This window comes from Spermophilus citellus (genome assembly GCF_964194105.1).
Source record: "Spermophilus citellus genome assembly, chromosome: 7".
Taxonomy (NCBI): Eukaryota; Metazoa; Chordata; class Mammalia; order Rodentia; family Sciuridae; genus Spermophilus; species Spermophilus citellus.
The window spans coordinates 32,742,212-32,765,371 of NC_138188.1; the positions used below are offsets into that span (position 1 = coordinate 32,742,212).

A 23,160-nucleotide genomic window follows, 5' to 3' on the forward strand; every position below is an offset into this window, starting at 1 on the left:
ATTTTAAATGTTGAGAGAAGCTACCACCCTGACTTCTGAAGGATGTCACTAGTTTGTACTTCCTCCAAAGGCTGGGGCAGTGGTACCCTTACCCACTTTCTTACCAAGACTTGGCATTTTATCTCTTTAATTTTCTGCCAATCTGATAAGCAAATCATGGTGTTTTGTTGTTATTTTAATGGGAGGAGATAATTACAGGAAAGACCAGGAGAGGGAATTTGTCAAATGCCTAGGAGTGGAGGCTGAGAGGTGGCCACTGAAGGAGATCTTGAGAACGTGGGCTATGGGCTGGACTGTGAGAAGGAAGACTCCAGGGACTGGAGCCAGTAAGGCTCAGGGTAAAAGAAAATTGGGCCTAAACAGGACATTGGGCATCTGCGGGGTAGACTACCTGAGACTGGTAAACACTCCCTCTTTTTTAAAGAAGGAGAAAGGGAGGAGGTGGGGAAGCAGTATTCCTGTGGATGTGGAAGCTCTAATCCTGAGAGGAAAGGGAAGACAGGTGCATTAAAGAATGTTTAGGGGACATAGAGCCCTTTGGTCTGTTGTCCCCACTGTAGGCTTAGTGAGTGCTTAGAGAGTCTCCCTCAAATATCTTTCCAGTCTCCCTGGGTTTGGTCCAACCTCCATCACCTCTTCCTGGATGGCTACAGTGACCTTTAGTTGTCTCTTCCATAGGCTCAAACTGTCCTCCAGCCTGGGCTTTACATTGCTTCTCTAATATCTTTTAAAAACTCAATTCTAGCTAGATGTGGAGCTGCACAACCCATAATCCCAGCAAATCAGGAGGCTGAGGCAGGAGGATTGCAAGTTCCAGGCTAGTGTCAGCAATTTAGAGAGGCCCTAAGCAACTTAGCGAGAGTCTGTCTCAAAATAAAAAAATAAAAAAAGCACTGGGGATGTGGCTCAGTGGGGTTAAGTACCTCTGGGCTCAATTTCTAGTATCCAAATAAATAAATAAATAAGTAAATAAAAACTCAGTTCTGATCACTTGTATTTTTTAGCCTTAAACTTCATCAGTGACACTTCTAGTTATACTCAGGTTGAAATCCAAAATTCTCTGTCCAATGCACCTTCCCCTCAGTCTTATTCCTACTGCTTCCAGCCTTTTATAACTTTTCTATCCTATAGGCTTCATTCCTCAATGGCATCAGGTTGCTTTTCCCTACCTCAGGACCTTTGCACTTGTGTGTGCCTGGGCTCAGACACTCAGCTCCCAGAAGACACATACTTCTCCAGCCTCCATCCATCCCCTCCCGGCTTCCCTGACATGCTGCTGCATGTCAGGTGCATCCCCTCTCTTAGCAATCCATAATTTTCCCTGATAGCCGTTAGTCCAATTGTAGTTATTTAGTTATTTTCATAATCATTTACTAATTTGTGTTCCTCTCACTAGATTATAAGCTGCATATTGCTGCATCCCCAGTGGCTAATGGAGTGCTTGGTATAAAACTGGTATTTAGTCAATATTTTTTTTTTCATTGATGAATGAGGGAGGCATAACTCACTGTAAAGCAAGGAGACTGATTCCAAGTATCATAAACAATGATGTTTGTCTCTCCCTGCTGGGAATACCACCCCGCCCTCATCTCCATTAACCAAAAATCTTCTCTTTCAAAATCTTAGGCCCCCATCCTAATTGCTACCTGCTCTTGAAAGCATTTGTCCCTCCTCTCGCCCACTCGGATGGCTTATGTCTCCAATCCTCGCAGCACCCGCTGACAGGGGAAGAATGATGGAGAGAAATTAATGGGAGGCTCCATCGTGGCTTTTCCCCAAACAACAGGGAGCTATTTTCCTTTTCTCTCAATTTCTTTCTACTCTTTCCCTTTGAATATAAGCTCTATTCCCTCTAATTTGCTTTGATCGCTCCCTTGGGAGCTGTCAGGGAATCAATTAGATCTGTGGAATTTTACAACTCGAGGTCACTCAGTATGATTCCTCATTTTACAGATGAGAAAACTGAGGCCTAGAGAGGTTAATGTTTAAAACAATTACCTCTGATGGGTCTTCTAATACTAATCAGTGTCATTTTCTAAGATAAATGTTCTCAATATCCCGGCTCCATGAGAGTGGAAATCCTCATTCTGTTTACTGAAAGACCTATTGTCGGCCACAGTCTCTGTGCTAAGGTGATCCTGTGCCTGGGTTTCAGGTCCTGATCCCATAGCAGAGCTGCATTAGTCTTGGGTGGGACAAAGACTCCAGTTGTGTCCAGCCCCCACCCTCAATGGGGCCACATGCCTCACCTGTGCATTAACAGAGTGACCCACTTTTATATTAAGACCCCCCCTGGAAAAATGGATCATGAAACCTGCTGGGTTTAAACAGTTGCAGAACAGTGAGAGAAAGACATTCTTCCCTTAACTGTCATGTAATGTTATCTGGGAAAAAAATTTCAGAGTGGCCCTGGAAAGGGAGGGAGATCTGCAAACTGCAAACTTAATCTGAAACACATCAGCAACTTCTTCTCCCTAATATATTTGCTTTCTGCCTTCAAAAACCAAGCAAGCAGAATGTAACTTTAACAAACACACGTTGTAATAGAACATAATGTAGTCTTCAAGAAAGAAGAAAAAACGGTTTCTCTACATCAAGAGAATCAATAAGAAATTAAGCAAAGTCCAGGTGAGATTTGACAGTGGGAATTTATACTCTGCACGAACTGTACAGTGGGGCTCTCTCTCTCTCTCTCTCTCTCTCTCTGCTGGTGGCCCTGTCACTGAGCCTGGGAACAGGCACGTCCACCTGCATGAACCACACCCACTCAGGGGTTGTGATAGGATGCAGCCTGTTGATGATGTGCTGCAGTCCTTGGGGCCTCACTGACCCCTGGGGGAGACGTCCCAGCCCCTGAGCACACACGTTCTTACAGTGGGGCCGTAGTGAAGGAGAAGCCCGGAGCAGGCGCCAAGGTGGGGAGTCCAGTCCTGCCTGGGGAACGTGAACTGGTAACTCAGAGGTTTTCCAGTCCTGAAAGGCATTCCACGGAGAAGGTGCTCCATGAGAACACACTTAGAGGTGTGACACACTTGTGGGTTTGGAAAGTAAAATCTGGCTTTCTGGAAGGAAAGTGGAGCAGGGAGAAGTGCTGGGAGATCATAAAGGAATCAAGTGATAGATGGGGTGCTGGGTGTTTTATGGAGGACATGAGACTTTGTCTAGGGCAGTGAATCGGGATGGCCTTTTTGCCCCCAAACTGGCACAAGGATCTGGAAGGAGCTGATTGAGGACTTTGGGCTGTGGAGGAAACCGGCACTTGGGAGGGGCTGGGGACCAGCAGGGTTGTGGGCTAGACTGCAGCTCAGTTGCCTAGTTCTGGCCATGAGGGAGGTCATTTTATAGTCCTGGATGTGCAAGGTCATCCCATTGGTCCCCTTCACACTTTGCTTGGTTTTTCTGATGCCCTGGCACAGTTGGAAGAACGGTCTTGCCTCCATCCTCCTGCCTCTATAGGGGCCTTAACCCCTTTGTGAGAAGCTATTGCAGAGTATTTCCCATGCACACATACATAACTGGCTTTTAGCTGCTAACGGACAATTCTAATTTATACATTTAAACTTCATACCATGAACAATAATCAGCACAATATTTAAAGAAATGGGTATGTTCTGGTTACCTTGATCACAATTGCCAAATAATCAAGGATCCTAACCCACCCACTTACTAAAGTTTGATTTTTTTTCCTCTCCCTTATTTATTTTAGGCGGACAGAATAGGACTTTAACTTTATTCCTGAGAGTAGACTCAGTTCTTGAGATCAGAGCCCTGAGAGCTTCCAGATATGGGCTGGATAGCTATTTCCTCCACCTCTTTCCTTGTAACACAAGGAAGAAAGAATAACCCAGAAGCTCTTTTTTGACACTTGCCTTTGCAGACCCTTCCCATTGCCTGTTGAAATGATTTTCTAGAAGTTCTTAGGCCATCAAAGTACCACTTCTGTCTAGGTCCTTAGCTCTATACCTCTGCTTTCAGCCATGTGACCATGGGGAATTGCATGATATTTTTTCACCCATAAATTAGAGATAATAGTACCTAGTTGTTGGCAATATTGAGAGACATTATCTAATAAATGTGTTCTTCCAATCCAATCTACATGGCTGCTAAAGATGGGAGCTGTCTTTTTCAATGAGAATCATGGTTGTCTCTCTCTTAGAAAGAAACTCACTTCCCAAATAGCACCCTCCAACATTCTTGCTTTTCAAACGTTTGCTTGAAATTTGCACATAATGAAGCTTAATTGGTTTCGCTGTGGATCTCTCTTAGCAATCTCCACAGTGTTTTATAGTTGAGCTCTTTCAAAGAGATTAAGGTTATAAAACAAAAGTTTATGAGAATCTGAGTTTGTTGAGTAATTCTGGCGAGCTTTATATCCATGTGCTTTTCAGGGAGATAAAGGAGACTCACCACCATAGAGAAATCAGTTCCAGAGGTGGGGATTTCCAATGACAGGTGTCAGGTCATTGGATCACTATTCTACAGAGGCTGTGGAAGTGAGAAAGAAAGTTCCTTCCATCACTCAGAGCTGAGAGCTGCAGGTTTTCCCCAGTGGATGTCATAAGCCATAGTCACAATATGAGAGCTATAGTTTAAATGAGGAAATGCTTTCTAGAATGAAATCTGTTATATCTTGGTATGGGAGGCAAAGAACTATGACATCTCAGAAAGAGGTGTCTAAGGGGCTGGGATTGTGGCTCAGTGGTAGAGCGCTTGCCTAGCATGGGCGGGGCCTGGGTTCGATCCTCAGCACCACATAGAAATAAAGGTATCGTGTTGTGTCCATCTACACTTAAAAAAATAAATATTTTTTAAAAAGAGGAGTCTAACATGAAGCAGGGGTTGGATATGTTCATTTCCTGAGTCCAGCAGTGGGACTGGTGAACTCGTAAGGCCCTCCCAGCCCCAGGATTCTCCTCTGTTCTGCCTTGGTTTGTGGTCTCATTCTTTATTTTCTGCTTTTTTTTTTTTTCATGTGTGTGCCTATGGACTCCTTGGTACAGTGGGAAGAAGTCAGCGGCTATGATGAAAACCTGAACACCATCCGCACCTACCAGGTGTGCAATGTCTTCGAGCCCAACCAGAACAACTGGCTGCTCACCACCTTCATCAACCGACGGGGGGCCCATCGCATCTACACAGAGATGCGCTTCACTGTGAGAGACTGTAGCAGCCTCCCCAATGTCCCGGGCTCCTGCAAGGAGACCTTCAACTTGTACTACTATGAGACTGACTCTGTCATTGCCACCAAGAAGTCAGCCTTCTGGTCGGAAGCTCCCTACCTCAAAGTAGACACCATTGCTGCAGATGAGAGCTTCTCCCAGGTGGACTTTGGGGGAAGGTTGATGAAGGTCAACACAGAAGTCAGGAGCTTTGGTCCTCTCACTCGGAATGGTTTTTACCTCGCTTTCCAGGATTACGGAGCCTGTATGTCTCTCCTTTCTGTCCGCGTCTTCTTCAAAAAGTGTCCCAGCATTGTTCAAAACTTTGCAGTGTTCCCAGAAACCATGACAGGAGCGGAGAGCACGTCTCTGGTGATTGCTCGGGGCACATGCATCCCCAACGCAGAGGAAGTGGATGTGCCCATCAAACTCTACTGCAATGGGGATGGGGAATGGATGGTGCCCATTGGGCGCTGCACCTGCAAACCTGGCTATGAGCCGGAGAACAGCGTGGCCTGCAAGGGTAAGCCCTGGGGCCCTGGGAGGCCTCTGCTTCCTTGGGGATGGGCCAAGTTGTAAGATTTCCCTATTCTAACTCTGGATCATCCAGGAACAGGAAGTGACTAATGGCTTATTATAACACTCTGAAGAACCTCAATCTCTAATGCTAAACCTAACAATTTTCCAGTGGTTTCATTGTTTCTAGATTGTCTGTATTCATGCTGGGAGGGAGAGATACAGACAATTCTGAATAGTGGAAAATAATTTAATAATCACTCATTTATATTTAATTGGGGAACACACTCATATTCTCCCTCGCTTTCTCTCTGCCCCACCTCTCTCCCTCTCCCTCTCCCACACCCTCCCACTTCCTCCCTCTTTTTCTCTCACCCCCTGCACCCACACATACATTCACACACCCCTCTGCATCCTGCATCCAGCCCCATGCTGTGGGGCATGGAGTATTTGGGTTGTCATGGACAGTTCGTTCAAGGGTAATTGAGGAGTGACTGAATTTGGAAAATATTTTAGTTCATTTCGGTCCAGCTCCCACAGCATTGAACTTGGTACTGAACCCATGTAGCTCATTAGCTCAAAGCCCTTTGGCTTGGCTGTCTTTCTCCTGGGGCTCAACGCCAGGCCCTGGAAGGAGATGAAGCTATTGGAATGGGAGTAGGAGTGTATCGTGTGTGGCATTACCTTTTGCTTCTGAATGACACAGTGATGCCAAGTTTGTAGTCTGGGAGAGTCAGGATACCCTGTGCTCACACGTGTGCTCCTCAGCTCTAGAGAGCCCATGACCACATGTGGCAAGACATAGGCTGAACTGATGCATGGCTCAGTCTCCCTGGGAGAATGGAAGGGTCTGGAGGCCCCACGGCTTATGTCTTACTTAAGTCATAGAAGTTTAACATGGGGAAATCCAGGGCTGGGGAAAAGACTTCTTTTCATTATAAAATTTTGCTTGTGACCCTCAGAGCTTCTGGATGTTTTTAAGAGAAAGGCTTTCTACACCTTAACCCTAATAGGTCACTAGGATTGACCCCAGTCCTTTAGAGTTTGGGGGCTGTAAATGGACCCTTCTTCTTATCATGAGCCTCCTGACACCTGTCCTCTGTTGTCACCACCACCTTGGCTGAACACCATCACAGCCTGTGCCCTCTTCCTCCCCTTCACCTTCCTCCTCCAACACCTGTCCGTCAAGTGCCCAGCACCGGGCTGCTAATGCCCATCAGCACTTTGATCCTATGGACTCAGCTAATTGCCTGGGCTGGGGCCTCACACAGCCTTTCTGAGGCCTGCTGAGAGTGCAGAGCTGTGCCTTTGTGTCTTTATTGGATTTTTGGGTTCTGGTACCCGTGATGGATGGTGTGGAAACCGAGGGGAGGTGATGAATCACCGCACACAGTTTTAAAACCAGCCGGGCCTGGTCCCACAGTGCTCCTCTTTGTCCCTTTGGTTGGGGGTGGGGTGGGGGGGCACCCTCTTTGGCATTCTTTAGGGTCTGAGTGGGGACCAAGGCACCAGACTGAGTTCTTAAAGGCACAGGTGCAGCCCGGCATGCTTGTGACAGTGCACGGGTGATTTCTCTGGGCTTCAAAAGGCTGCCACCCTGCACTTGCTGGCTGGGGCCCTCTCATTTTTCTCATTATTTCCTGAGCAGAACGGCAGGAACCGGAGCAGGCATTGATTGGTTCTGATTTAATTGGGACTCTGGGAACAAGCGTTCATTTCTTTGGGCTAATTGGAACGTTACTCTTTTTTTTGGGGGGGGGGTTCTGCTGTCCATACTGCTTGTCAGTCACCTCCTGTGGCTGTCCTGGGAGGGCCCATGGGGACAAATATGTAAATCTAAGTTGTTTCTTTCCATTCTTCCCAGCCCCGACTCTCTCTTGGGTTTTGGTGGCTGTGGGTAATCTGGAGCTGGGGTGAACTGGCTTGACTTTGTACCATCTACTTATTGCAAACTCTCTGGAGGGTAGAAGGAATGGGGAGCCCAGGGAACTCTCACTTTGCCATTTCAGAGGCATTGACAACATTTTGGTGGCATGTGAGAATAGAGAGTGGCAAGTCAGGTGGCATCATGATTCTGGCCCTGCTACTTGGATGAGCTCAGTGCCCTGGGAGAGGAGAAAAGCCCTGTCCTCCTGTCTCAAGAACTTGACCCTGCATTCTCTAAATTCTTGGCCTTTGACTTGGGTACCTGGACCCTGATGACTAAATTAGACCTCTCTGCTCGGTACTCATAGAAGGCTGCTCCAGGGAGATGAAGGGACCCTGGATCAGACAGAGATGGCAATCTTGAGAGGATTCTGCACCCTTTGGTGGGGGTCAGACAGTGCATGTGGAGGGCCTTGTGACTGGTCTCTGTGCTGTTTTCCAAAGAAGATTCTCCAACCATTTTGTGTGCTCATGCTGGGCTGCCGGGTGGCACAGGAGCCCTTCAAAATAGTTCTGGAGTGGCCCTCAAGAACCCAATCCTCAGGAGGCCAGGAGCAGGGAGAAAGATGGATGCCAGAGACCTGCAGGTGAGAACTAGTACATGTCCATCAACTTCTCTCTCCCATTACAGCCTGAGGATTGATGTTCCCTGAACCTGGCTGGATGAAGCCTGGGTCGTTCTGTGATTCACAGGGTTGTGTCGATCTGATACATTTTCTTCTCTGGGTATTTGCATCTGGGACTTCGCACATGTCAAAAATCTACAGAACGAATACTTTTTGTTTCTGGTTATGTGTTATTTGCTGGGAGGACAGACTATCACAATGGGCAAGGAACCGTATTCTCTGGCTTTCACTTTCCATCTGCTAAACCCACGAATCTGTCAAATTCATGGTGACCAGTCGCTGGGTTGTGCAGAGGTACCTGGAGACCAATTAGGCAGCCCAGCCAGCCAAGAGCAATCCTGGCCTGGAGCTGCTCCTGTCGCTGAGAGGGAGGATGTGAGAAGAGGGCTGGGAGGGTGAGCAGAGAAGGGGTGGGAGGGTGAGCAGAGGAGGTCTGGGGGAGATTTGGTGCGTTAGCATGTGGTTCACACACTTCCTAGAGGGCTCTGCCGCCTAAAGCCTGTTTCTGAGTTGCTCTTTCAGAACCCATCAGGCAGAATCACATGGTCCTGTTGACCCCACCAGCGACTCTGACCTTATCATGTGTCTCTTCTCTTTGTCTCTATGAAATTGTTAATTACTAGGAAATTGGCTCATTTACCTCCAACTTCAAGTACTGTGATGGTTTAGCGAGTTAATGAGAAAGCCCAGCTTTCTCCTTATCTCTAACCACGTCCCTGCCCTGCAGAGGTTGGTAACCAAATCGATCCTCTGTATGGGTCCCTGCAGCCTCGCTCTTCTGTGCCAGGCAGGCCAAGGATTGGTGCTCAGCAAGCCTTCTCTGTGCTGTGGAGCTTAATATATTGCAACAGCTGAGGTCGTGCTGTGAAAGGTTGGTGGGGCTGGACTGACAGTGGGAACCTGCAGACTCCTTAATGCCTGCTAGAAATTTGGGGCTGCACAGTCCCATCTGGGTGTCCTGCAGATCCTCCCTGGAGCAGGGTACATATGGGGCTGGATGTGTTTACTCCTGAGTGCTCCCTCAAGGCCTGGCCTTCCCTTCCAGGATACTGTCCCTGGAGCTTCCAGAAAGAGCTTCCTCTTAAATCATGATGGGGACTCAGAAAATGACAATGTGCATAATAATCTTCTCTCCTACTCTGTTTTGCCTCTGCCCCCATCCTTCTCCTAGTCTGGCTTTGGCTCACCACTGCAGACCCAATGTCCAGAGAATAATTTTAACCTGAGTAGAGGCTGGGTACTATGGAAAGACCAGGCAGAGTGACCCTAAGAGTAGGCCAGAATATAGGATTGGTACTAATAGGAAGCTCAAGAGGAGTTTGGGGATAGGAGAAAGAGAGGGCTAAAGGTGGGAGTGGGTGTCCAGGAGTTACAGAAAGGAGCCACTTTCCATGTAGCTGGCCATCACCAGCCTGGTCACTTGTTACCTGACTCCCTACGAGTGCTACTGCTCTCTTCAGGGGCATGATCAGATCTGCGGGACCCTCGTTTCTTGCAAGTCAGAGCTGGAGCTTAGAATACATGTCTCATAATTGGGGGTCCATGTGGCTTTTGGGGGGAGGTCACAGGTCAGCTATGACCATTCCAACCCTGGACATTGGCAGGGCCTTCACATTTCCTGCAGAAGAGTCCCTCAATGCATCTGTTTGTCTTGCTTCCCTGAGGCTCCTGCCCTCCCCGCCACCTGCTGCAGCTGTGAGTTCAGGCTGTCCACCCCACCAGCGCGGCCTTGGAAAGTGCCTCTCCCCACACCACACTCTCCCCCAGGAGGTCTCCTTTCCTTCCATGGTTGCTTCTTGGCTCCTCCCTCCTCTTCAAGTTGAGGACTTTTTTCTTGGTAATTTTCCACCTCCAAATAAATTCCTTCATGCCTGGAAACCCAAGGGACATTTTGAACCTTTCAACAGTTTCTGTGCCTTTGTCAACTTGAGCAACTGAGATGAGCCACTTTATAAGCCTGGGGGAGTTGAGACCATAAATAAATAAATAAATAAATAAATAAATAAATAAATAAATAAATAAATCTGCAGGATTCGAAGGTGGAGAAAAATTGAGTCTAATTTAGCTTCTTTTGGCAAAAGAAGTTTCCTGGGCCTATTTCCATCTCCCTTAGGGTTGATGGGTCCAGATGTGGGACCTCCTGCCTCATTATCCTGAAGAGATAGTGCTAGAAGAGAAGGTGGGGGCCTGTGTGTGTGTGTGTGTGTGTGTGTGTGCATGTGCATGCCCATGCCTGATCAAGCCACCATGCTGCCACAATCAAGGGTACCGAGCAGCCCTACGGCTCTCTCGCTTGGCTGGTGAGTGAGAGAGAGTCCACAGTCCAGACAGCCTCCCTTCAAACCCCAGGGAGGCCAGTTCTGCTCAGGGACAGGGGAGGCCAGGGTCATTAACACTGCAGCCCTGTAAGATGAGCTTCATAATAGGATTTCCCAATAGGTTTCATAATTTAGATACTCTCAGGGCCTCCTCTGCTCCCTGCAGTGGCCCACCCGGCATCCTCCAGAGAGGAATCAGATGTAATTGGCTGGATGTAATGGGCTGTGACACTGGCATAAGCATATAGCAAATGGTGCTGGAAGGATGCCCTTCTGTAGCATGGACGCCAACATGCTGAGCTCTGAAGGTGGCAGAGGATGACAGGGCGGTTGAGGGGTGGAGTAGATCCTCTTATGTTCTGCACCGCACCTTCTGTCTTTGAAAGACCCATATCCCATTGGTGCTGACCAAGCAATTGTGATTCTCCCAGGTCAGTGCTAGAGCTACTGAGAATCATGTGACAATGTTCTGTGTGCAAGAGTGGTCCTCGGTGGACGTCCACATTGTGCCTTAATCTTGGTCATCCATGACATAATGAACACGTATTATGACGTGGGTAGTGGAAACACCACTGGCTCAGGGGTTTGGCAGGGACCCAATCTGCCATTTACTTTCCCATCATCTGCCCATGAAATTCTAAGGAGTCGGTGTTGTGGTTTGGATATGGGGTGTTCTCCGAAAAGCTCATAGCTTAGGCAATGCAGGAATGTTCAGAGGGGAACAGATCGGATTATGAGAGCTGAAACCACATCAGTGGATTAATCCATTGATGGAGTGATGATTGGACTGCTGAGTGGTAACTATAGAAAGGTGGGGCATGCCTGGAGGTGTAGCCTTAGACTATATCTTATCCATGGCTTCTCTCTCTCTCTCTCTCTCTCTCTCTCTCTCTCTCTCTCTCTCCCACAACACACCTCTCTGCTTCCCAGAAGCTGTGATCTGACAGCTTTTCTCCATCACTCCCTTCTGCCAGGATGCTTTGCCTCATTGCAGGCCCACAGTGATGGAGTTAGCCAAAATAAACATTTCCTCCTCTCAGTTATTCTTGTCAGATAGTTTGGTCACAGCGAGGAAAAATTGACTAACAATCTGAAACTGCCCAAGTATGAAGGGTGGAGATCTATTCTGACCTTCCCATTTGACAACAGAGAGGAGCTGGCATTTCTCGGCACCAGTGTAGAACGCCATAGTTAGTTAATGTCACAGCTGAGATTAGAACTCAGGTCTGGAGCGGCCACTCTCTGTCTCTGCTTCTGAGACTGAATTTTGTTGAAATCATTCATCCTTAAAAATATTATATGTTTTTTCAGGAATATTAAAAATTTTTCAGCTGTGCTTTCATGAATACCCTTTTGGTCTGTGTTGTCCCTTGTTTTTCTTGGGGGTCCCCATGGCTCCCTGGAACCATGAGCTTTGCTTTCATATTCCTTTCCTGTGCATCTGCACAGGACTCCATGTTGGCTCTCACCCTCTTCTTAGCCTGTCTGAGATCAGCACATTCTTTCCAGTGAGCTCTGAATGTTAACTGCTCACAAGCCATCTAGGTAGTACACAGCAATATGAAGGGTGATCCCATCGCAGGCTTTGTGTAATAAAAAAAGGGCTCAGGAAAGGTAAGTGGGGCCTGGGTGTGTCTCTGATCCATACCGAGGACTCCTGTCATGGGTCGTGGGGAGCTACATTCTAACTCAGTCTGGGCTATAGCCAGACTTATTACCTTAGTCTGTTTGTGCTGCTAAAACAGAATATTACTGACTGAGCAATTTATAACGGGTGGAAAATGACTTCTCACAGTTCTGGAGGCTGCAAATCCAAGATCAAGTCTTAGGCAGGTTTAGCTGTACAATGAGGGCTGCATCCTCTGGAGGCGGGGAACACTGCGTCATCCCTTGCCAGAATAGCAAGTTCTCTGCATACCATGAAGCTTCTTTTATCAGGGCCTTCAGGGGCTGGCAGTGTAGCTTAGTGGTAGAGCAAGCACTTAGCATGCATGAGGCCTTGGATTCAATCCCCAGCACCCCCCAAATTATAAATTAGATAGAAGGGCCTTGATTCCATTCGAAAGGTAGGAGACCTCATGGCCTGATCACCTCTTTCAGGCTCCACCTCTTAATACTGTCCCTTGGTTGCACCTGAACTTCAGAAGATACACATTCAAACCATAGCATTCACCCTGTTCTTCTGTCCCCATCTCCCTGTGGAACTGAGCAATCCTTTACTATGGAACATAAGCATACTCATTGGTACAAACTTGCTCATGTGGAGGGGGAATGACTAATTTTCAGCATGAAGCATGGAGACAAAAAATCATATTGAATCCAAATTGTACTGAGACTTTGGGATCTGGTCCCAGGGAGCTCTGTTAGTCTGAGGTCTGTTTTCTCTGCCTTTGACCATTGTCAACTGTGTTGACAGAGCTCCAATTCCCCTGGGTCTCAGGTCTTCCTTAATACAGAGGGTTGAAGAAGACTAAAAAGAATCATGCTAGAACTATTGCAAATGAAGAAGGAATGTCTCTTAAACACTGAAGACCAACAGGGAAAGCCTCAATTTGCTAACAGGGCTTAAACATAGGCATTGAGAGAGAGAGAGAGAGAGAGAGAGAGAGAGAGAGAGAGAGAGAGAGAGAGAGGAAAACTTGGCTTTTCCCTGGAGAAATGACTTTGAAATCCCATCTGTACTCTCCTTGCTAAGAGCCTTGAGTGCCTGTTACCTGGTAAGGCAGTTGGATCTCCAACTTTATTTTAAGAGACAGTTAATGATGCAGGTCAGACAGTTCTTTGGAAGATGTGGTTTAGCACAGAAAACCATCCCAGGATCTGCTTGGGTTGGTGAAGAAGGCACTGACTGCCAGGTGCCTCCTGAAATCACAGGACAGAAATTCAGGGCCAAGCCCAACCTTTACTAATGAAAAGAAAGGGCTGGACAAGGACCCAAGCCTTTGGTTTCTGGCTGATCCTTCCTGCAACACATTCCCTCCCAGTCAGGATGAGGTCACTGGGTCTTAGGGAATGGTCCTTGGGACATGTTTGGTCATTGTCTTGTAGCCTCAGCAGTTCTGTACGCCTTGTTCTTCATTCCACTTGTGCTCCACTCTTGAGGTCAAGTGGGTTGGGTGATTCCCCAAGGTCATTTTTTCTTTAAGTGCCTACTGAGCACCTAGGGGCACAGGGCCCTTACACTTTCATCCTCAGATTCAACCATTTTACTGGCAAGAATTATCTGTGATCTTCATTCACTTTTAGAAAGTTCTTGCAATGTCCAGAGGATGCTGGGGACACAAATTACTCTGTTGATCTGGAGAACTGGTGTGTTAGTCAGCTTTGAGTCCCTTTAACTAAAGTACCTGACAAGAACAACTTAGAGGAAGAAAAGTTTATATGGGCTCATGGGTTCAGAGGTTCAGTCCATAGTTGGCCAACTCCAATTCTCTGGGCCCCAGTGAGGCAGAACCTTAGGGAGGAAGATAGAAGGGTGTGGCAGAGAGAAGCTTCTCAGCTCATGGCAGCCAGGAAGGGGTGGGGAGACATCTCCAGCCTGGGACACCTCCAACTGTGGCCCCCACCTGCCTATAATTACCACCCAGCCAGTCCACTCAAATTATTAATCCACCAAATGGGTCAGTCCACAGATGAGCTTATGGATCTCATAGTCTAATCCTTTTCCCTCCAAACATTCCTGCATTAACACCTTCCTGCAATTACCATATTTTATTATTAAAAATGTTTTGAGCTGGGCGCCATGGCACACTCCTGTAATCCTAGCGGCTCATGAGGCCGAGGCAGGAGGATCCCGAGTTCAAAGTCAGCCTCATCAAAAGCAAGGCCCTGAGCAACTGAGTGAGACCCTGTCTCTAAATAAAATACAAAATGGGGCTGGGGATGTGGGTCTGTGTTTGAGTGCCCCTGAGTTCAGTCCCTGGTACAACCCCCCCAAAATGTTTTAATATAGGATGTATATGAAAAGTAGGTTTCCTTCCACTCTAGTCCTGACCAGAGTGTCACTGTTATAGTTTCTAATATCGTTTTGCCAAGAGCGTCCACGTATTTGCTTTCTCAGAATACAGACACATCTTATGGTTGTTTGACTTCATAGTGGCTGCCAATCTTACTGGAGTGAGATGGTATCTTAGGGTGGTTTTGATTTGCATTTCTCTGACTGCTAGAGATGGTGAGCATTTTTTCATGTACTTGTTGATTGATTGTATGTCCTCCTCTGAGAAGTGTCTGTTCAGGTCCTTGGCCCATTTGTTGATTGGGTTATTTGCTATCTTATTGTTTAATTTTTTGAGTTCTTTGTACATTTTGGATATTAGGGCTCTATCTGAGGTGTGAGGGGTAAAAATTTGTTCCCAGGATGTAGGCTCTCTATTTACCTCTTTTACTGTTTCCCTTGCTGAGAAAAAACTTTTTAGTTTAAGTAAGTCCCATTTCTTTATTCTTGTTATTAACTCTTGGGCTATGGGCGTCCTATTAAGGAATTTGGAGCCTGACCCCACTATATGTAGTTCGGATGGTGAGGCCAATTTGGAAAGCAGTATGGAGATTCCTGGGAAAGGATCCACCATTTGACCCAGCTATCGCCCTTCTCGGACTATTCCCTGAGGACCTTAAAAGAGCGCACTATAGGGATACGGCCACATCAATGATTATAGTGGCACAATTCACAATAGCTAGATTGTGGAACCAACCTAGATGCCCTTCAATAGATGAATGGATAAAAAAAATGTGGCATCTATACACAATGGAGTATTATGCAGCACTAAGAAATGACAAAATCATAGAATTTGCAGGGAAATGGATGGCATTAGAGCAGATTATGCTAAGTGAAGCTAGCCAAGCCCTAAAAAACAAATGCCAAATGTCTTCTTTGATATAAAGAGAGCAACTAAGAACAGAACAGGAAGGAAGAGCATGAGGAAAAGACTAACAGTAAACAAAGACGAATGGGGGGAGAGAAAGGGAGAGAGAAGGGAAAGCATATGGAAATGGTAGGAGACCTTCAATGATACACAAAATTATAAGAGGTTATGAGGGGCAAGGGGGAGGGGGGTAAAAAAGGGGAGAGAATTGAACAACAGCAGAGGAGGTAGAGAGGGAAGATGGGAAGGGAGGGGAGGGGAGGGGGGATAGTAGGGGATAGGAAAGGTAGCAGAATACAACAGTCACTAATATGCCATTATGTAATAATGTGAGTATGTAACGGTTGTGATTCTGCAATCTGTATTTGGGGTAAAAATGGGAGTTCAAAACCCAATTGAGTCTAATGTATGAAAGATGATATATCATGAGCTCTGTAATGTTTTGAACAATCAATAAAAAAAAAAAGAATACAGACACATCCTTATCCCACCTTCATAGGGGCAAATTACAGGGGGTTTGCCCGTGGTTTCCCCAGCCCCCTTACTACTTAATAATGCAACACAACAGTAGTTTAGTTGTGTTATGTATAGCTCTGCCTCACTCTCTCCCAGAATTACTTGATTGCATTCATATTTTTATTTAACTGACCCTTCATTTATATACATTTGGGTTGTCTCCTGTGCTTTCTGAACAATAGTATAGCAAAAATCCTTATGCATTCATCATTGAATTTATGTGTGAGTATATCTTTGAGACAAATTCATTAATTAATTTACTCAATGAATATGCATTGAGGACTTTCAATGTGCCAAGCACTTTTCCAAAAGCTAAGAATGCAGCAAACTCTCTGAAATAAAATTGCTGAATCAGACTATATCAATTTTTAATTTTGATAGATACTCCCAAATTGTCATTTCTCCCTCAAAAGTTATTTTCTACCAAGTTCTGCTCCCACCAGCAGTGTGTGAGAGTCTTTATTCCCACACCTTTGCCAAGACGATAAGATATCAATCACTTTTATCTTTGCCCATTTGATGGGTGAAAAATGGCATCACACATAGTTTCAATTTGCATTTGTCTTGCTGTGAGGGGCTTTGGACATTGCAAAGTTCCATAAATTGCCCTATTCAGGAGCCAAGCCTCCAGCTTGCTGCTTGAATACAGCACAAAGCTGGGCATATTTGCATGCTGTGTAGGCTTTGGTCTGTTAGCTCCTGGCATGGTGTCCTTCACTCTTCTCTGTCCCATCCCTCCTGCCCAGCATCACATCCTGTAGGTGCTGCACACAGCATGATGGAGCACCTCTCTTGCCCATGTCTAGCATCATGACATTTTGACATATGCCTCACACCTCTTTTGTGGCAGGTGAAACATTTGCAGATGGGACAGGAAAAGTGCAGGGGCTGGATGCTCCAGGACCATGCATGCCATGCTTGTGGTCCAGACTCAGGAAAACTGACCATGTGTGGTTTGATAGAAAACACACTTCATTTTCCTCTCCTTCCCCGCCTGCCTCCTGCTGTGCCCCATGCATCTCTCAGCTCTCCCCTTTTGGCCCAGTCCCTCCACACATCCCCCTGCTGTAGAAATCCCAGGTCCTGTTACCTCCAATGCATATTGTCTGAGTCCCGGGCTGCTGCTGTCTGCTGCCATGGGCATCTCTTTTGGGTTTGGGCCTATCATTTCTGGAGTGGCTCTGTCTCTCTGGACCCACGGACTCCTTATCTTTCTACTTGCCTCAGTCTCCCTCTCTTCTCCCCTCCCTTCTTTTCTTTTCTATTATTCCTTCCTCCCTTTCTTCCTCCTTCAGCACTTTTCTTTTAAAGTAAATATATTCAGATTAAAAAAAGTGAGCCAACTTAAAGAAAAAATAGTAAATTAAAATAATAAATTCAAAGCCTGGCATGTGGACATGGCCAAAAGCAATAAAGATAATATGAAAATGGCCGAGGTTGGGAAAGAATGCTGACTTGCCCTGTTTGCCTGGACTGGGAAAGCTGCTCACGCACTCACTCTCCAGTACCATCCACGATCCATGGCCAGATCCTGGTGGTGGCTATCACTTGAGATGGAGCAAATTCCTCTGGATTGGCTTCCAACTTGTGCTGAAATACTAACCTAGCATGGCTATCCTCTAGAAAGCCCTTACTACGAGCCAGATACTCTGCCAGATTCTCTTTCCTGCATGATTTCCTAAATCCTTACAATAGTTCAATGAGTTGCATGATTATCATCCTCATTTTTCAGTTGAAGATACTGAGGCACAGAGAAGCTAAGTAACTTTCTCAAGGTCATATGACCAAGGTCTCCAACTCCCTGTTGGTTACCACTGTTGTCTACGCCTCCCAAGCTGCAGAAGAATCAACACTCACTGAGAGGCAGATTTGTGATTTGTGATGGGAACTGGCTTCAGGGTGTCATTTGGACTAGACACAAGCTTTCACTAGTGTTCCCAAAGAAAAGCCATCAGGGTTTGATCTGCATTTGGAAACTTTGTTTCCTATTGGCTAGGGATAAACTGGGATGTCCCTGGAGTGACCATCTTCACTGCTAAGAGTGGACTAAAGGCTCTGTCGCTGCACCTGTCACCTGCATCATTATGCCCCATTTACATTCTTATTCTTCTCTTCCAGACTCATGGTCATGCCCTCAGCATCCTGACTGCCCACTCTGTGCCATCTGTTAAACAAAAATCAAACAGAATGCACAGAAACCAAAGTTTGTGGTCCAGTCTCAGGAAAGCTGGCCATGCCTCAGGTGAGCCGAGGAAGAAGAAAGGCTTTGCATGAGGAAAATGTGTGGAAAACTATCCAGCATCACTGAGTAGAGGGAGCTCCTGATATACCAGGAGGAATGGAGCATTAAGCAAGCACTTGTGGAGGTGACGGTGGCAGGACCAGATGGAGGAAGTTACCAGTGATGGCAGAGGCCTTGTCTGTCTGTTGTCCAATACAGTGACACTTTGTACACAAACACACAGAACAAAACAACAGACCAAGCGCAAGCCCATACGCTATGAAAACTTTTGCACTAAAAGTTGGTGATAATGTCTCAGTTTGACAGAGGACATAAGGTCAGTGCGACATGTGTATTTCAAGTGGAAAATGACAATCTGCTCTTTGCACAGGATGGATAGGGCTTCTCATTGAAATTGTATGGAATATGCAAGAACTCTGCCAAATCACGAACTTGGCAAAATTTTGCCTGTTCTGGGAATTAGGCGATTTCAGGGCTTCCATTTGGTTTCTGGGTCTGTCACACACATGTCCACATGGATCTGAATGTGGAGGCCCTTGTGACGTGAGGCTTTGCTTTTCTTGCTGGCTCTGTTTGTCTTTTCCTCTGCATCTTGGGCCAAATTTGTCTCCGCTGTTTTCTTTTCATTTTCTCCATTTATTCTAGTGTCTGTTTTCTCTCTGGATTGATTCAAAGGGAGAGTAAAGAGAAATGCATTTCACTGCTAGAATTTTAATAAATGGATGTCTATTTCCACTCTGTTTTTATTTTTTTATTTTTTCTCCAGGAAACTGTCTCAATGTGAATTGCAATCTTAAAAAATCGATTCTTCATATAGTAAAATACAAGAAATCCGTGTCTATCACTGAAATCAGTTGCAAATATTATACAAGTGATTTTGTCATTAAAAATTATTTCTACATAATCATATAGTTCGATAATAAGATCATTGATGAAAAAGAATGGGAACTTTTTTTTTTCTTTAATGTGTCTTTGTAGACACTTCCCATTTTTCGCCATTCTAATTTATTTTCCTGGAGGATTCCTTGATTCCTTCAGCTTGTTTGACCACATCCTTGATTTCTCTTGGCTTCTGAGCATTCTTCAAATTTCCCTTTTCTTCTAACTTCTTTTGTCTTTTAATCCAGCTACCACTTAGGAGCCCATAGCCAAAGCTGTTCATTGCTGGGGAGACTGATTGGGCTGACGGACAGGTTGACAGTGTGGCTGCCCCCCAGCCAGAATCTCTGCCTGCCTTCCTAAGAATTCCCTCTGATGAAAACCAGGTGGTAGTCTTATCTTCGGGATTGGTCTTTCCACTCCCCTTTCCTCTGGCCTCCGTCAAGACACACTGATGCCCTTTTTATTCCCCTGTGTAGCCTAAAGCAGAGTTAGTGTCCAAACAGTTCAGTCCCCCACCCGTCCACCATTGGGGATTTTCTGCAGCCAAGGGTGATGGATTTGCCACCCAGAGACCTGACAGCATCAGTGCATAGGCCACAGACATGGAGTTGGACACTCAGACACCCACTTCTTCCTGACCTGGGAAAGGGGACAGAGGAGGCTGTCCCCAGGCATCCCTGGACTCGGCTTCTCTGGGGTCCAGGCCTTTTCAGATCTCACAGCCTCCTTTCCTTCCTGTCACTGTGTGCTGGCCCCTCCTTCTGTGCCACAAAGGAACTCTGTAGACAGACATTGTGTGCTGTTTGCCAACACAGGCGCCCGGGCACACAGAGGGCCGAGGGAGAGGCCGTCTGCTCCTTCCTTTCACAAAGACCTTTGCTTTCTCCTTTTACTCTCCCCGGCTCTGTCTTTGAACACGCAGACAAAAATAAAAAGAAAGCAGTTGCTAATTAGAGCAGGAGAATGAGAGTGAGGCTGGAAGAGGGACCCAGGAGAGAGGCCAGCCCCCGTGCTAATCAGCCCCCTTTCATACCCAGGGAGGAAAGGGGCAGGGAGGGACCCTTAAAGCCTCTTCTTCAGAATGGCAAAGAGGACCTTTGTCTCACTCTCTCGTCATAAGGCGGGGTGGGGGGGGCGACGACAAGAAGTGACAGAGTTTCTTGTGAACTCTCTCTGCGGCCTTCACCCACCCCAGCTCTTCTTTCTTTCAGTCTCACAATTGCCCTGTTAACAATAGTCTCTATTTGGGGGACATTTAAGTGTATCCTGTATTGATGAGTTTTGTTCTGGCTTCTGAAGAGTGGGCACTCAGGGGCCTGTCTTCCCAGGCAGGGCTGACTTCCCCCAGCAAGAGCAGCCGAAGCACCAGGAAGGCCCAGCTTGGGAACGGATCCCAGACGAATCAAGACTTTGTTTCAGCACTTCCCCACCCACTCTTTTTCTTGGTTAATGATGATCCCCCTCCCATTCTGCTTCGCACCCATATCATCAGGTTTACCCAGAAGAGACCTGATGCGTGGGGTTGAAGTGAAGGCTTGGGTGGGGATGGGGAAGCAACAGCCAGACTGAGAACAGATTCCTGCTCTGACCTGGTATCTGCCATGCAGATTCCACAGCACCCAGGGCTGGGGAATCTGCAAGGCACATACCATGCTTCATTCGGCCAGGCTCACGCTGAAGGCCTGGAGGTGCCTTGGAGGGCCAGCATTGGAGAGCCATCCACCAAGGTGGGTAGAGGTTTCTGAGAATGGGGTCTCCCTCCAGATGCATTTTTTTCAAACACAAGGCGAATGGACTGATGGCCCAGATAGATACAGATTTTGGAGTAAGTATTCTGTGCATGGAAAAAAAAAATGAGATGATTTTCTGATTCCTTGCGAGTGTAGACAAATTAAAATGAGGACAGCAGAAGCCTCATTGTGATATAGATTCAAATGAACTTGTCAGGGAGGAAGAAAGGAAAAGGAAAGACAACCTGCAAAGAGAATCAACTCATTCTCTTCCATCAGGGATGTTGCGAGTGATGGCTACACCTTGGAAGAGAGAAGGAGCTGCTGGGATCTGTTGGGGAAATCCACTGATTCAGAGATACGTTCTGACAATGAACAGTGGACCTGTCTAGAATATACAGCTGTGCCACCAGGACCTCAGTGCAGTCTCTGAGCTCTGCACAAGGACATCTATAGAAAACCAAGGCATGAATCCATGTATCACACAACTAGTTACAGGGGAAAAGCTGTTGAGAAAACTACAGAAGATATGGAGTTGTTCAGAGATGGTGGCAGGAAGGCTTGGGTTGTTCAATCCTGGCTCTGTGATTCTAGCAGAGTGGACTTCTAAGGCCCCAGTACTGCTTCATGTCAAAGAGCGATGGAATGACCCTGAGCTCACGTTTGCTGAGAAGACTTTATGAGAATCTACATGTGAGATCTTGGCACATGTTAAAAAATCGACTTTAAAAAACTAATTTTTATTATTAAATCAGGCAGCGATTTTCTATCTATATTTGGTGCTGGTTCTTTTAATACAAATGAGAATTGTGGGAAAAAATGTGGCGAATTTGCAGAGATCCAGTAAATATTAAGGAAGATTACATAACACGATCTGGGTCAGGGCATATAAAATGTTTTAAAGGACAGTCTCTGAAAATAGTGGAGGTGACCTGTCGAGTGAAGGCCTGAAAGAGGTGAGAGAGACAGCCACACAGCTCTCTGATGTTGGAACAATGGGTCATCATGGGCAAGATGATAATTAAGTGAACCTCAACCCGAACCTCGTACCTTAAACAAAAGTTAATACAAAATGGATCATAGATCTAAATATAAAATGTGCAACTATAAAGCTTTGAACAGATAACAGATGACGTGTTTCCCAGCAAACATGAGCTCCGGGTCATTATATCACCATTTAAGATAGAGGAACACAAGGAGCCAGAGAAGTCACTCTTCTATAAACACCATAAATTGGGTATGTGTTTGTCTAGTGTGCACTGAAAGATTGAATTCCTTTTTCAAATTTTTTTGTTAATATTTGTGACTTTAAATTTTTTTTTTCTCAGTTATCATACAAAAAATCTGACTTTCTGTTGGTGGACGGTTTAATGCATTTTTAACACATACATAGATATGTGTAACCACCGTGATAATGAGTATATAGGTGCTCCCTCCCCCAGCTATCCCGTTATAGTCATGCCCTTCCCTGACCCTCACCCCGGCAACCAAGGTCTGCTTCATATCACTCCTGTATTGTCTTTTTAAATGAAATGCTAGAATATACTGACCTTTCAAGACTGGCTTCTTTTCATTCAGCGTAATGCCTGTGAGGTTCATGTAGGCTGTTACATGTACCCAGAGTTCATTCCTTTTTGCTAAGTAGGATTCTACATAGCCACAGATCTTGGCACATGGGAGGGGTTAAAAAATCGATTTTAAAAACTGATTTTTATTATTAAACAAATCTATGGCTGTACCAGAGTTTGTGTATCTACTATTAAAGAACATTTGGATTGTTTCCAAATTTTGGTGACTAGAAATAGAACAGCTATGGACATTCACTATAGGTTCCTGTGTGGACATAAATTTTTATTTGTCTGTGGCAGGTACCCAGGAGAATGCTTCCTGGGTCATAGGGGAAGTGTGTGCTTAACCGATATTGATTTTTAGACTGGCTATAAAGTTTTGCATTACGGTCAGCAGCATATGCTAGTTTCAGTTATCCTGCTTTTTGGACAGCACTTGACATTTTCAGAATTATTTATTTTAACTCTTCCACTCAGTGACACCATAGCATCTCATGGTGACTTTGATTTGCATTTCTCTAGTGAAGAAGGATGTTGAATATCTTTCTTGTGCTTATTTGCCATATGTTTATCTTCAGGTGAAACGTTCAAGGTTTTTGCCCAAGTTCTAATTTGATTGGTTGCTTCCTTATTGTGGAGAACTAAGAGTTATTTCTATATTTTGAATGTCAATCCTTTTGTTGTGTACGTGATATACAAATATTTTCTTCCAGTCTGTGATCTACCTCTTTGTTCTTTTAGTGTCTTTCATAAAGCAAACAATTTTAATTTGAATGAAGTCCAATGCATCTATCCCTTCCCCCACAATTTTGTAT

General features: G+C 45.8%; 1 protein-coding gene across 2 annotated transcripts in view; it reads left to right on the top strand.

Moving 5' to 3' along the window:
• The window catches only part of EPHB1 (EPH receptor B1), a 425,417-nt gene that overhangs the window by 157,095 nt on the left and 245,162 nt on the right, over positions 1-23,160 (top strand). For both annotated transcript variants that reach the window (XM_081301892.1, XM_081301891.1), the window contains exon 3: positions 5,001-5,682. In XM_081301892.1, the coding sequence (XP_081158018.1) occupies positions 5,001-5,682 (682 nt within the window). The remainder of the gene's footprint in view (positions 1-5,000; positions 5,683-23,160) is intronic.